Below are 16,065 nucleotides of genomic sequence, written 5' to 3' on the forward strand. Positions count from 1 at the left end.
CTTGGATGTACACAGAGAGCTAACATAAAATAATATGCATGCCAATCTCTCCTGGCTCAAAGTGGAGGAGAGATTGACTTCATCACTACTTGTATTTGTGAGAGCCATGACTTCATGGAACTCTATTCCACATCAAGTAACTGATGCAAGCAGTAGAATCATATTTTAAAAACAGATAAAAATATACCTTATGTAACAGCGGGGACTGTGAAGCAACACAAACATAGGCACAGACACACACATGATAACATACGCACTATACACACAAGTACACATGGATTTTGTGTTGTAGATATGTGGTTGTGAAGTAGGGACCTGAGGGCACACACTTAATGTGTTGTAAAATCTGTTATGAATGTATTGTAATGTTTTTAAAATGTATAACTGTCTAAATTTTTCCAGAACCCAGGAAGAGTAGCTGCTGCCATGGCTGGAACTAATGGGGATCCATAATAAACCCCAGGAAGAGTAGCTGCTGCCTTGGCTGGAACTAATGGGGATCCATAATAAACCCCAGGAAGAGTAGCTGCTGCCTTGGCTGGAACTAATGGTGATCCATAATAAACCCCAGGAAGAGTAGCTGCTGCCTTGACAGGAACTAATGGGGATCCATAATAAACCCCAGGAAGAGTAGCTGCTGCTTTGGCTGGAACTAATGGGGATCCATAATAAATACAATACAAAAAGGTAGGGTAATGTAGAGTAATGTGGATTAACGTAGGATAATGTACTGTAATGTAGAGTAGTGTAGTGTAATGTAGAGTAATGTAGGGTATTGTAGTACAATGTAGAGTAATGTAGTATAATATAGTATAATGTAGAGTAATGTCGATTGAGATAGTATAATGGGGAGAAATGTGGATTAACTTAGTATAATGTGGAGCAATGTAGTATAATGTAGAGTAATGCAGAGCAATGTACTGTAATGTAGAGCAATATAGAGTAATGCAGAGTAATTTACAGTAATCTAGAGTAATGTACTGCAACGTAGGGCAATGTAGAGTAATTTACAGTAATCTAGAGTAATGTACTGCAACGTAGGGCAATGTAGAGTAATGTAGAGTAATTTACAGTAATCTAGAGTAATGTACTGCAATGTAGAGTAATGTAGAGTAATGTAGAGTAATGTACAGTGATCTAGAGTAATGTACTGCAACGTAGAGTAATGTAGAGTAATGTAGAGCAATGTCGAGTAATGTAGAGTAATGTAGAGTAATGCAGAGCGATGCAATGTAATGTAGAGTAATGCAGAGTAATGAAGAGTAATGTAGAGTAATGTAGCATAATGTAGAGTAATGTAGAGTAATGCAGAGTAATTTACAGTGATCTAGAGTAATGTACTGCAACGTAGAGTAATGTAGAGTAATGTAGAGCAATGTCGAGTAATGTAGAGTAATGTAGAGTAATGCAGAGCGATGCAATGTAATGTAGAGTAATGCAGAGTAATGAAGAGTAATGTAGAGTAATGTAGCATAATGTGGAGTAATGTGCAGTAATGTAGTGTAATGTAGAGTAATGAAGAGTAATGCAACTTATTTTATTTGAATTCATTTAACCTTTATTTAACTAGGCAAGTCAGTTAAAAACAAATTCTTATTTACAATGACGGCCTACCAAAAGGCCTCCTGCGGGGACGGGGGATGAGATAAAAAAAAAATATATATATATAGGACAAAACAGACATCATGACAAGAGAGACAACACAGCACTACATAAAGAGAGACCTAAGACAACAACATAGCAAGGCAGCAACACATGACAACACAGCATGGTAGCAACACAACATGACAACAACATGGTAGCAACACAACATGACAACAACATGGTAGCAACACAACATAACATGGTAGCAGAACAACATGGTAGCAACACAACATGGCAGCAGCACAAAACAGGGTACAAACATGATTGGGCACAGACAACAGCACAAAGGGAAAATAGGTAGAGACAACAATACATCACGCAAAGCAGCCACAACAGTCAGTAAGAGTGACCATGATTGAGACTTTGAATGAAGAGATTGAGATAAAACTGTCCAGTTTGAGTGTTTGTTGCAGCTCGTTCCAGTCGCTAGCTGCAGCGAACTGAAAAGACGAGCGACCCAGGAATGTGTGTGCTTTGGGGACCTTTAACAGAATGTGACTGGCAGAACGGGTGTTGTATGTGAAGGTTGAGGGCTGCAGTAGATATCTCAGATAGGGGGGAGTGAGGCCTAAGAATGTAGAGTAATGAAGTGTAATGTAGAGATGTCCTCTACCAGCAGAAACAAACATGTTCATCACCTCTTTATCCAGTGAGGCCTCAAGGTGCAGTGGCTTGTCAGACATCAGGAACTGTCTGGTGGTCTCAGCCATGGGCTGGGGGCCGGGCTTCTCTGGGGCGTACTGGACCTTACGGATCACCAGGCGCACTGAGTTCCTGTTCAGAAACAAGGGTTAGGGTTAGTCGCACTGACTTCCTGTTCAGACACAAGGGTTAGACACACTGACTTCCTGTTCAGACACAAGGGTTAGACGCACTGACTTCCTGTTCAGACGCACTGACTTCCTGTTCAGACACAAGGGTTAGACGCACTGACTTCCTGTTCAGACACAAGGGTTAGACGCACTGAGTTCCTGTTCAGACACAAGGGTTAGACGCACTGACTTCCTGTTCAGACACAAGGGTTAGACGCACTGACTTCCTGTTCAGACACAAGGGTTAGACGCACTGAGTTCCTGTTCAGACACAATGGTTAGACGCACTGAGTTCCTGTTCAGACACAAGGGTTAGGGTTAGACGCACTGACTTCCTGTTCAGACACAAGGGCTAGACACACTGACTTCCTGTTCAGACACAAGGGTTAGACACACTGACTTCCTGTTCAGACACAAGGGTTAGACACACTGACTTCCTGTTCAGACACAAGGGTTAGACGCACTGAGTTATTGGGCAGCAATGCAATACTATATAGCAATATGGGTAATAATAATAGCTATATATATATATATATATGCCATTTTGCTGATGCAGTCATTGTGGTGTGGAATGACTCCATTTACCCTGTTGGTGCTTACAGGACCTCCCCACCCAATCAAGTCTGAACTTCATGGTGTGAAATTAAGATCTCTGAGACCTTCTGGACTGATTTCAAAAGTATGTTTCCAAAACATCACTCCATAATTTGAACTACATGTAATAATTTACGTATTTATGTGCTTAACATTGTGTATCATTATTAAATAGTTTTACCTTTTATGTATTTTGTCTTGGACGTTCTCTGAGCAGAAAGCTTTGACTTCAAAGTCAACCCCGCAGGCCTTCAGAGACAAAATATAAAAACACGATTTCACTTTAGGTTGGATTCTTTTTCTGCTTAAATGTCATTATGGATTGTAACTGTTACAGTACCAGTCAAAAGTTTGGACACACCTACTCATTCAAGGCTTTTACTTATTTTTTAAAACTATTTTCTACATTTTAGAATAATAGTGAAGACATCAAAACTGAAATAACACAAATCGAATCATGTAGTAACCAACAAAGTGTTAAACAAATCAAAATATATTTTATATTTTATATTCTTCAAAGTAGCCACCCTTTGCCTTGATGACAGCTTTGCACACTTTTGGCATTCTCTCAACCAGCTTCATGAGGTAGTCACCTGGAATGCATTTCAATTAACAGGTGTGCCTTGTTAAAAGTTGAGTTGTGGAATTTCTTTCCTTCTTAATTAGTTTGAGCTTCAGTTGTGTCGTAACAAGGTAGGGTTGGTATACAGAAGATAGCCCTATTTAGTAAAAGATGAAGTCAATATTATGGCAAGAACAGCTCAAATAAGCAAAGAGAAACGACAGTCCATCATTACTTTAAGACATGAAGGTCAGTCAATACGGAAACTTTCAAGAACTGTCTCTCATGAGGACTGCCACAGGAAAGGAAGACCCAGAGTTACCTCTGCTGCAGAGGATAAGATCATTAGAGTTACCAGCCTCAGAAATTGCAGCCCAAATAACAGACACATCTCAACATCTCAGTAACAGACACATCTCAACATCAACTGTTCAGAGGAGACTGTGTGAATCAGGCCTTCATGGTTAAATTGCTGCAAAGAAACCACTACTAAAGGACACCAATATGAAGAAGAGACTTGCTTGGGCCAAGAAACACGAGCAATGGACATTAGACCGGTGGAAATCAGTCCTTTGGTCTGGAGTCCAAATTGGAGATTTTTGGTTCAAAACCGCCGTGTCTTTGTGAGACGCAGTGTGGGTGAAACGATGATCTCAGCATGTGTATTTCCCACCGTAAAGCATAGAGGAGGTGTGAGGGTGCTTTGCTGGTGACACTGTCTGTGATTTACTTAGAATTCAAGACACACTTAACAAGCATGGCTACCACAGCATTCTGCAGCGATACACCATCCCATCTGGTTTGGGCTTAGTGGGACTATCATTTGTTTTTCAACAGGACAATGACCCAACACACCTCCAGGCTGTGTAAGGGCTATTTGACCAAGAAGGAGAGTGATGGAGTGCTGCATCAGATGACCTGGCCTCCACAATCACCCGACCTCAACCCAATTGAGATGGTTTGGGATGAGTCGGACCGCAGAGTGAAGGAAAAGCAGCCAACAAGTGCTCAGCATATGTGGGAACTCCTTCAAGACTGTTGGAAAAGCGTTCTAGGTGAAGCTGGTTGAGAGAATGCCAAGAGTGTGCAAAAAATGTCATCAAGGCAAAGGGTGGCTACTTTGAAGAATCTAAAATCTTAAATATATTTTGATTTGTTTAACACTTTTTTTGGTTACTACATGATTCCATATGTGTTATTTCATAGTTTGGATGTCTTCACTATTATTCTACAAATGTAGAAAATAGTTTTAAAAAATAAAGAAAAACCCTTGAATGAGTAGGTGTTCTAAAACTTGTGACCAGTAGTGTGGACTTGGCTGAATCCAAGAAGCACCTTCCCCGTGTCCTCCGGTCCAGGCTGCAGGGTGACTGAGCACGGTAAATTCAGTGGAATCTGTCAACAGAAATATGAAATTTCTAAATTAGTACTTAAAACAGCTGACAGGAGGTTTAAAATGAGTACTTAAAACAGCTGACAGGAGGTTTAAAATTAGTACTTAAAACAGCTGACAGGAGGTTTAAAATTAGTACTTAAAACAGCTGACAGGAGGTTAAAAATGAGTACTTAAAACAGCTGATAGGAGGTTTAAAATGAGTACTTAAAACAGCTGACAGGAGGTTTAAAATGAGTACTTAAAACAGCTGATAGGAGGTTTAAAATTTGTACTTAAAACAGCTGACAGGAGGTTTAAAATGAGTACTTAAAACAGCTGACAGGAGGTTAAAAATTAGTACTTAAAACAGCTGACAGGAGGTTTAAAATGAGTACTTAAAACAGCTGACAGGAGGTTTCAAATGAGTACTTAAAACAGCTGACAGGAGGTTAAAAATTAGTACTTAAAACAGCTGACAGGAGGTTTAAAATGAGTACTTAAAACAGCTGACAGGAGGTTTAAAATGAGTACTTAAAACAGCTGACAGGAGGTTTAAAATGAGTACTTAAAACAGCTGACAGGAGGTTTAAAATGAGTACTTAAAACAGCTGACAGGAGGTTTAAAATGAGTACTTAAAACAGCTGACAGGAGGTTAAAAATTAGTACTTAAAACAGCTGACAGGAGGTTAAAAATGAGTACTTAAAACAGCTGACAGGAGGTTAAAAATTAGTACTTAAAACAGCTGACAGGAGGTTTAAAATGAGTACTTAAAACAGCTGACAGGAGGTTAAAAATGAGTACTTAAAACAGCTGACAGGAGGTTTAAAATGAGTACTTAAAACAGCTGACAGGAGGTTTAAAATGAGTACTTAAAACAGCTGACAGGAGGTTAAAAATTTGTACTTAAAACAGCTGACAGGAGGTTAAAAATTAGTACTTAAAACAGCTGACAGGAGGTTTAAAATGAGTACTTAAAACAGCTGACAGGAGGTTTAAAATGAGTACGTAAAACAGCTGACAGGAGGTTAAAAATTAGTACTTAAAACAGCTGACAGGAGGTTTAAAATGAGTACTTAAAACAGCTGACAGGAGGTTTAAAATGAGTACTTAAAACAGCTGATAGGAGGTTTAAAATGAGTACTTAAAACAGCTGATAGGAGGTTTAAAATCAGTACTTAAAACAGCTGATAGGAGGTTTAAAATGAGTACTTAAAACAGCTGATAGGAGGTTTAAAATGAGTACTTAAAACAGCTGACAGGAGGTTTAAAATGAGTACTTAAAACAGCTGACAGGAGGTTTAAAATGAGTACTTAAAACAGCTGACAGGAGGTTTAAAATGAGTACTTAAAACAGCTGACAGGAGGTTTAAAATGAGTACGAGATCATTGATGGATACATTTTACCTGTCAGTTAAAATAATACATATACACACAGTACAATGGAGTGAGAGACTTATTTCCACTGTAGTCCCTAAACTGCACGGTACCAAAAACATTACAACATTATACAATTCACATACGGGAGGGAGCACCCCCCTATCCACATCGACGGGTCAGTAGTGGAGAAGGTGGAAAGTTTTAAGTTCCTCGGTGTACACATCACGGACAAACTGAATTGGTCCACCCACACAGACAGCGTCGTGAAGAAGGCGCAGCAGCGCCTCTTCAACCTCAGGAGGCTGAAGAAATTCGGCTTGTCACCAAAAGCACTCACAAACTTCTACAGATGCACAATCGAGAGCATCCTGTCGGGCTGTATCACCGCCTGGTACGGCAACTGCTCCGCCCACAACCGTAAGGCTCTCCAGAGGGTAGTGAGGTCTGCAGAACGCATCACCGGGGGCAAACTACCTGCCCTCCAGGACACCTACACCACCCGATGTCACAGGAAGGCCATAAAGATCATCAAGGACAACAACCACCCAAGCCACTGCCTGTTCACCCCGCTATCATCCAGAAGGCGAGGTCAGTACAGGTGCATCAAAGCAGGGACCGAGAGACTGAAAAACAGCTTCTATCTCAAGGCCATCAGACTGTTAAACAGCCACCACTAACATTTAGCGGCCGCTGCCAACATACTGACTCAACTCCAGCCACTTTAAAAATGGGAATTGATGGAAATTATGTAAAAATGTACCACTAGCCACTTTAAACAATGCCACTTAATATAATGTTTACATACCCTACATTACCCATCTCATATGTATATACTGTACTCTATATCATCTACTGCATCTTGCCATCTTTATGTAATACATGTACCACTAGCCACTTTAAACTATGCCACTTTATGTTTACATACCCTACAGTACTCATCTCATATGTATATACCGTACTCTATACCATCTACTGCCTCTTGCCTATGCCGTTCTGTACCATCACTCATTCATATATCTTTATGTACATATTCTTTATCCCTTTACACTTGTGTGTATAAGGTAGTAGTTGTGGAATTGTAGGTTAGATTACTTGTTGGTTATTACTGCATTGTCGGAACTAGAAGCACAAGCATTTCGCTACACTCGCATTAACATCTGCTAACCATGTGTATGTGACTAATAAAATTTGATTTGATTTGATACGACAAACAACAACAAACACAAAACACAAAAATAACAACAACAACAAAACACAAAAATAACAACAACAACAACTCCTAATAGAGATGGTCACAGTGGTGTCGACCATTACCTCGAAGGTGAAAGGGTGAGCATGTTCCCCAAGCTTTTTGATCAGGCGTTCTTGAAGGCGAGTTAACCTCTTTTTGTCTTCGGGCACTGGAGGGAAGGCCTGGATGTTGGCCACGAAGAGGTCCTTTCGAAACGTCAAGCCCAGAACATCCAAGTCTTCACGTCCATAACGGAAGGCGCATGTCAACGTCACAAACACTGAGGAGAGAAGAAAAGAGTGAAAGATCATTATAAAACTTCGAGTCCTGAATGCTGATTGGCTGACAGCCGTGGTATATCAGACCGATATATCAGTAAGGCACCTCGGGGGTTTGTTTAATTATACCTTTTAGAAATGCAATATATTGCTGAAACCACAACCCGTCTAATGATGTCATGATAAGCAGACTAATGACATCATGATGATCAGGCTAATGAGGTCATGATGACCACTAATGACGTCATGACAAGCAGTTTTGTCCACTGGTTGATTTAAGCTTAATTTCAAGCTGCTATTAGAACAGTAGACATTCTCTTTTCACAGTAGACAGTCTCCTTTCACAGTCGACATTCCTCTTTTCACAGTAGACAGTCTCCTTTCACAGTCGACATTCCTCTTTTCACAGTAGACAGTCTCCTTTCACAGTCGACATTCCTCTTTTCACAGTAGACATTCTCTTTTCACAGTAGACATTCTCTTTTCACAGTAGACATTCTCTTTTCACAGTAGACATTCTCTTTCACAGTAGACATTCTCTTTTCACAGTAGACATTCCTCTTTTCACAGTAGACAGTCTCTTTTCACAGTAGACAGTCTCCTTTCACAGTAGACATTCTCTTTTCACAGTAGACATTCCTCTTTTCACAGTAGACAGTCTCTTTTCACAGTAGACATTCTCTTTTCACAGTAGACAGTCTCTTTTCACAGTAGACAGTCTCTTTTCACAGTAGACATTCTCTTTTCACAGTAGACATTCTCTTTTCACAGTAGACAGTCTCCTTTCACAGCAGACATTCTCTTTTCACAGTAAACATTCACTTTTCACAGTAGACAGTCTCTTTTCACAGCAGACATTCTCTTTTCATAGTAGACAGTCTCTTTTCCCAGTAGACAGTCTCTTTTCACAGTAGACAGTCTCTTTTCACAGTAGACATTCTCTTTTCACAGTAGACAGTCTCTTTTCACAGTAGACAGTCTCTTTTCACAGTAAACATTATCTTTCACAGTAGACAGTCTCTTTTCACAGTAGACAGTCTCTTTTCACAGTAGACAGTCTCTTTTCACAGTAGACATTATCTTTCACAGTAGACATTCTCTTTCACAGTACCTTTTCTCTCTTTCAGGTACTCCGGATCTATCAACACCACGCCGTCTGGAAAAATAACGAGATGTAAATGTTATCTAGGTGAAATCAAACACCTTTCATCATCAGAAACAGTAGCCTACCGAACACGGCAACATCTCAAGGAAAAACAGGTGATTTTAATCAGAAAATTATCGATAATATCACACATTGCTTGAAGTCAAACACACAAAACACTGCCGACTAAACCATAGTAAGTGTTATGGAGCGGGGCTTAAAGCTGGGTCTCCCAACCACCACAAGATGTGCTTCTGAATCAACCCCATTACAGAAGAATACTAGAGTGGTGGTAGAGTGGGACAGACAGTACACAGAGCAGGGTGGTAGAGTGGGACAGACAGTACACAGAGCAGGGTGGTAGAGTGGGACAGACAGTACACAGAGCAGGGTGGTAGAGTGGGACAGACAGTACACAGAGCAGGGTGGTAGAGTGGGACAGACAGTACACAGAGCAGGGTGGTAGAGTGGGACAGACAGTACACAGAGCAGGGTGGTAGAGTGGGACATACAGTACACAGAGCAGGGTGGTAGAGTGGGACAGACAGTTCACAGAGCAGGGTGGTAGAGTGGGACAGACAGTACACAGAGCAGGGTGGTAGAGTGGGACATACAGTACACAGAGCAGGGTGGTAGAGTGGGACAGACAGTTCACAGAGCAGGGTGGTAGAGTGGGACAGACAGTACACAGAGCAGGGTGGTAGAGTGGGACATACAGTGGGGCAAAAAAGTATTTAGTCAGCCACCAATTGTGCAGGTTCTCCCACTTAAAAAGATGAGAGAGGCCTGTAATTTTCATCATAGGTACACTTCAACAATGACAGACAAAATGAGAAAAAAAATCCAGAAAATCACATTGTAGGATTTTTTATGAATTTATTTGCAAATTATGGTGGAAAATAAGTATTTGGTCAATAACAAAAGTTTATCTCAATACTTTGTTATATACCCTTTGTTGGCAATGACAGAGGTCAAACGTTTTCTGTAAGTCTTCACAAGGTTTTCACACACTGTTGCTGGTATTTTGGCCCATTCCTCCATGCAGATCTCCTCTAGAGCAGTGATGTTTTGGGGCTGTTTGCTGGGCAACACGGACTTTCAACTCCCTCCAAAGATTTTCTATGGGGTTGAGATCTGGAGACTGGCTAGGCCACTCCAGGACCTTGAAATGCTTCTTACGAAGCCACTCCTTCGTTGCCCGGGCGGTGTGTTTGGGATCATTGTCATGCTGAAAGACCCAGCCACGTTTCATCTTCAATGCCCTTGCTGATGGAAGGAGGTTTTCACTCAAAATCTCACGATACATGGCCCCATTCATTCTTTCCTTTACACGGATCAGTCGTCCCGGTCCCTTTGCAGAAAAACAGCCCCAAAGCATGATGTTTCCACCCCCATGCTTCACAGTAGGTATGGTGTTCTTTGGATGCAACTCAGCATTCTTTGTCCTCCAAACACGACGAGTTGAGTTTTTACCAAAAAGTTCTATTTTGGTTTCATCTGACCATATGACATTCTCCCAATCTTCTTCTGGATCATCCAAATGCTCTCTAGCAAACTTCAGACGGGCCTGGACATGTACTGGCTTAAGCAGGGGGACACGTCTGGCACTGCAGCTTTGAGTCCCTGGCGGCGTAGTGTGTTACTGATGGTAGGCTTTGTTACTTTGGTCCCAGCTCTCTGCAGGTCATTCACTAGGTCCCCCCCGTGTGGTTCTGGGATTTTTGCTCACCGTTCTTGTGATCATTTTGACCCCACGGGGTGAGATCTTGCGTGGAGCCCCAGATCGAGGGAGATTATCAGTGGTCTTGTATGTCTTCCATTTCCTAATAATTGCTCCCACAGTTGATTTCTTCAAACCAAGCTGCTTACCTATTGCAGATTCAGTCTTCCCAGCCTGGTGCAGGTCTACAATTTTGTTTCTGCTGTCCTTTGACAGCTCTTTGGTCTTGGCCATAGTGGAGTTTGGAGTGTGACTGTTTGAGGTTGTGGACAGGTGTCTTTTATACTGATAACAAGTTCAAACAGGTGCCATTAATACAGGTAACGAGTGGAGGACAGAGGAGCCTCTTAAAGAAGAAGTTACAGGTCTGTGAGAGCCAGAAATCTTGCTTGTTTGTAGGTGACCAAATACTTATTTTCCACCATAATTTGCAAATAAATTCATAAAAAATCCTACAATGTGATTTTCTGGATTTTTTTCTTCTCATTTTGTCTGTCATAGTTGAAGTGTACCTATGATGAAAATTACAGGCCTCTCTCATCTTTTTAAGTGGGAGAACTTGCACAATTGGTGGCTGACTAAATACTTTTTTGCCCCACTGTACAGTTCACAGAGCAGGGTGGTAGAGTGGAACAGACAGTTCACAGAGCAGGGTGGTAGAGTGGGACAGACAGTTCACAGAGCAGGGTGGTAGAGTGGGACAGACAGTTCACAGAGCAGGGTGGTAGAGTGGGACAGACAGTACACAGAGCAGGGTGGTAGAGTGGGACAGACAGTTCACAGAGCAGGGTGGTAGAGTGGGACAGACAGTTCACAGAGCAGGGTGGTAGAGTAGGACATACAGTACACAGAGCAGGGTGGTAGAGTGGGACAGACAGTTCACAGAGCAGGGTGGTAGAGTGGGACAGACAGTACACAGAGCAGGGTGGTAGAGTGGGACATACAGTACACAGAGCAGGGTGGTAGAGTGGGACAGACAGTTCACAGAGCAGGGTGGTAGAGTGGGACATACAGTACACAGAGCAGGGTGGTAGAGTGGGACAGACAGTTCACAGAGCAGGGTGGTAGAGTGGGACAGACAGTACACAGAGCAGGGTGGTAGAGTGGGACAGACAGTACACAGAGCAGGGTGGTAGAGTGGGACAGACAGTACACTAGAGGAGGTTATGGTTAGGGTTGTGTTAACTAGAGGAGGTTATGGTTAGGGTTGTGTTAACTAGAATAGGTTATGGTTAGGGTTGTGTTAACTAGAGGAGGTTATGGTTAGGGTTGTGTTAACTAGAAGAGGTTATGGTTAGGGTTGTGTTACCTAGAGGAGGTTATGGTTAGGGTTGTGTTAACTAGAGGAGGTTATGGTTAGGGTTGTGTTAACTAGAGGAGGTTATGGTTAGGGTTGTGTTAACTAGAGGAGGTGTATGGTTAGGGTTGTGTTAACTAGAGGATGTTATGGTTAGGGTTGTGTTAACTAGAAGAGGTTATGGTTAGGGTTGTGTTAACTAGAGGAGGTTATGGTTAGGGTTGTGTTAACTAGAAGAGGTTATGGTTAGGGTTGTGTTAACTAGAGGAGGTTATGGTTAGGGTTGTGTTAACTAGAGGAGGTTATGGTTAGGGTTGTGTTAACTAGAAGAGGTTATGGTTAGGGTTGTGTTAACTAGAAGAGGTTATGGTTATGGTTAGGGTTGTGTTAACTAGAAGAGGTTATGGTTAGGGTTGTGTTACCTAGAGGAGGTTATGGTTAGGGTTGTGTTAACTAGAGGAGGTTATGGTTAGGGTTGTGTTAACTAGAGGAGGTTATGGTTAGGGTTGTGTTAACTAGAAAAGGTTATGGTTAGGGTTGTGTTAACTAGAAGAGGTTATGGTTAGGGTTGTGTTAACTAGAGGAGGTTATGGTTAGGGTTGTGTTAACTAGAAGAGGTTATGGTTAGGGTTGTGTTAACTAGAGGAGGTTATGGTTAGGGTTGTGTTAACTAGAGGAGGTTATGGTTAGGGTTGTGTTAACTAGAGGAGGTTATGGTTAGGGTTGTGTTAACTAGAGGAGGTTATGGTTAGGGTTGTGTTAACTAGAGGAGGTTGTGGTTAGGGTTGTGTTAACTAGAGGAGGTTATGGTTAGGGTTGTGTTAACTAGAGGAGGTTATGGTTAGGGTTGTGTTAACTAGAGGAGGTTATGGTTAGGGTTGTGTTAACTAGAGGAGGTTATGGTTAGGGTTGTGTTAACTAGAGGATGTTATGGTTAGGGTTGTGTTAACTAGAAGAGGTTATGGTTAGGGTTGTGTTAACTAGAAGAGGTTATGGTTAGGGTTGTGTTAACTAGAGGAGGTTATGGTTAGGGTTGTGTTAACTAGAGGATGTTATGGTTATGGTTGTGTTAACTAGAATAGGTTATGGTTAGGGTTGTGTTAACTAGAAGAGGTTATGGTTAGGGTTGTGTTAACTAGAGGAGGTTATGGTTAGGGTTGTGTTAACTAGAGGAGGTTATGGTTAGGGTTGTGTTAACTAGAGGAGGTTATGGTTAGGGTTGTGTTAACTAGAAGAGGTTATGTTTAGGGTTGTGTTAACTAGAAGAGGTTATGGTTAGGGTTGTGTTAACTAGAAGAGGTTATGGTTAGGGTTGTGTTAACTAGAATAGGTTATGGTTAGGGTTGTGTTAACTAGAGGAGGTTATGGTTAGGGTTGTGTTAACTAGAGGATGTTATGGTTAGGGTTGTGTTAACTAGAAGAGGTTATGGTTAGGGTTGTGTTAACTAGAAGAGGTTATGGTTAGGGTTGTGTTAACTAGAGGAGGTTATGGTTAGGGTTGTGTTAACTAGAGGAGGTTATGGTTAGGGTTGTGTTAACTAGAGGAGGTTATGGTTAGGGTTGTGTTAACTAGAAGAGGTTATGGTTAGGGTTGTGTTAACTAGAGGAGGTTATGGTTAGGGTTGTGTTAACTAGAGATTATGGTTAGGGTTGTGTTAACTAGAAGAGGTTATGGTTAGGGCTGTGTTAACTAGAGGAGGTTATGGTTAGGGTTGTGTTAACTAGAGATTATGGTTAGGGTTGTGTTAACTAGAAGAGGTTATGGTTAGGGTTGTGTTAACTAGAGGAGATTATGGTTAGGGTTGTGTTAACTAGAGGATGTTATGGTTATGGTTAGGGTTGTGTTAACTAGAAGAGGTTATGGTTAGGGTTGTGTTAACTAGAAGAGGTTATGGTTAGGGTTGTGTTAACTAGAGGAGGTTATGGTTAGGGTTGTGTTACCTAGAGGAGGTTATGGTTAGGGTTGTGTTAACTAGAGATTATGGTTAGGGTTGTGTTAACTAGAAGAGGTTATGGTTAGGGTTGTGTTACCTAGAGGAGGTTATGGTTAGGGTTGTGTTAACTAGAGATTATGGTTAGGGTTGTGTTAACTAGAAGAGGTTATGGTTAGGGTTGAGTTAACTAGAGGAGGTTATGGTTAGGGTTGTGTTAACTAGAGGAGGTTATGGTTAGGGTTGTGTTAACTAGAGGATGTTATGGTTATGGTTAGGGTTGTGTTAACTAAAGGTTATGGTTAGGGTTGTGTTAACTAAAGGTTATGGTTAGGGTTGTGTTAACTAGAAGAGGTTATGGTTAGGGTTGTGTTAACTAGAAGAGGTTATGGTTAGGGTTGTGTTAACTAGAGGAGGTTATGGTTAGGGTTGTGTTAACTAGAAGATGTTATGGTTAGGGTTGTGTTAACTAGAAGAGGTTATGGTTAGGGTTGTGTTAACTAGAAGATGTTATGGTTAGGGTTGTGTTAACTAGAGGAGGTTATGGTTAGGGTTGTGTTAACTAGAGGAGGTGTATGGTTAGGGTTGTGTTAACTAGAGGAGGTTATGGTTAGGGTTGTGTTAACTAGAGGTTATGGTTAGGGTTGTGTTAACTAGAAGAGGTTAGGGTTAGGGTTGTGTTAACTAGAGGAGGTGTATGGTTAGGGTTGTGTTAACTAGAAGAGGTTAGGGTTAGGGTTGTGTTAACTAGAGGAGGTGTATGGTTAGGGTTGTGTTAACTAGAGGTTATGGTTAGGGTTGTGTTAACTAGAGGAGGTGTATGGTTAGGGTTGTGTTAACTAGAGGTTATGGTTAGGGTTGTGTTAACTAGAAGAGGTTATGGTTAGGGTTGTGTTAACTAGAAGAGGTTATGGTTAGGGTTGTGTTAACTAGAAGAGGTTAGGGTTATGGTTGTTTTAACTATAAGAAGTTAGGGTTGTGTTAACTAGAGGAGGTTAGGGTTAGGGTTGTGTTAACTAGAAGAGGTTATGGTTAGGGTTGTGTTAACTAGAAGAGGTTATGGTTAGGGTTGTGTTAACTAGAGGAGGTTAGGGTTAGGGTTGTGTTAACTAGAAGAGGTTATGGTTAGGGTTGTGTTAACTAGAGGAGGTTATGGTTAGGGTTGTGTTAACTAGAGGAGGTTAGGGTTAGGGTTGTGTTAACTAGAAGAGGTTATGGTTAGGGTTGTGTTAACTAGAAGAGGTTATGGTTAGGGTTGTGTTAACTAGAGGAGGTTATGGTTAGGGTTGTGTTAACTAGAAGAGGTTATGGTTAGGGTTGTGTTAACTAGAGGAGGTTATGGTTAGGGTTGTGTTAACTAGAATAGGTTATGGTTAGGGTTGTGTTAACTAGAGGAGGTTATGGTTAGGGTTGTGTTAACTAGAAGAGGTTATGGTTAGGGTTGTGTTAACTAGAGGATGTTATGGTTAGGGTTGTGTTAACTAGAGGAGGTTATGGTTAGGGTTGTGTTAACTAGAGGAGGTTATGGTTAGGGTTGTGTTAACTAGAAGAGGTTATGGTTAGGGTTGTGTTAACTAGAGGAGGTTATGGTTAGGGTTGTGTTAACTAGAATAGGTTATGGTTAGGGTTGTGTTAACTAGAGGAGGTTATGGTTAGGGTTGTGTTAACTAGAGGAGGTTATGGTTAGGGTTGTGTTACCTAGAGGAGGTTAGGGTTAGGGTTGTGTTAACTAGAGGAGGTTATGGTTAGGGTTGTGTTAACTAGAAGAGGTTAGGGTTAGGGTTGTTTTAACTAGAAGAGGTTAGGGTTGTGTTAACTAGAGGAGGTTAGGGTTAGGGTTGTGTTAACTAGAAGAGGTTAGGGTTAGGGTTGTGTTAACTAGAGGAGGTTAGGGTTAGGGTTGTTTTAACTAGAAGAGGTTAGGGTTGTGTTAACTAGAGGAGGTTAGGGTTAGGGTTGTGTTAACTAGAAGAGGTTAGGGTTAGGGTTGTGTTAACTAGAAGAGGTTAGGGTTGTGTTAACTTGAGGAGGTTAGGGTTGTTTTAACTAGAGGAGGTTAGGGTTAGGGTTGTGTTAACTAGAAGAGGTTAGGGTTGTC

At 41.3% G+C, this 16,065-nt stretch overlaps 1 protein-coding gene across 2 annotated transcripts in view; it reads right to left on the bottom strand.

Annotated features, from left to right (window-relative positions):
• arrb1 (arrestin, beta 1) overlaps nucleotides 1-16,065 on the bottom strand; it is a 62,758-nt gene that overhangs the window by 17,578 nt on the left and 29,115 nt on the right. For both annotated transcript variants that reach the window (XM_071360226.1, XM_071360225.1), the window contains exons 4-8: nucleotides 8,987-9,031; nucleotides 7,681-7,877; nucleotides 4,948-5,007; nucleotides 3,232-3,299; nucleotides 2,283-2,418 (exon numbers count right to left, since the gene is read on the bottom strand). In XM_071360226.1, coding sequence (XP_071216327.1) covers nucleotides 2,283-2,418; nucleotides 3,232-3,299; nucleotides 4,948-5,007; nucleotides 7,681-7,877; nucleotides 8,987-9,031 — 506 coding nt within the window. The remainder of the gene's footprint in view (nucleotides 1-2,282; nucleotides 2,419-3,231; nucleotides 3,300-4,947; nucleotides 5,008-7,680; nucleotides 7,878-8,986; nucleotides 9,032-16,065) is intronic.

The sequence above is a fragment of the Salvelinus alpinus genome, chromosome 22 (genome assembly GCF_045679555.1).
Source record: "Salvelinus alpinus chromosome 22, SLU_Salpinus.1, whole genome shotgun sequence".
NCBI lineage: Eukaryota > Metazoa > Chordata > Actinopteri > Salmoniformes > Salmonidae > Salvelinus > Salvelinus alpinus.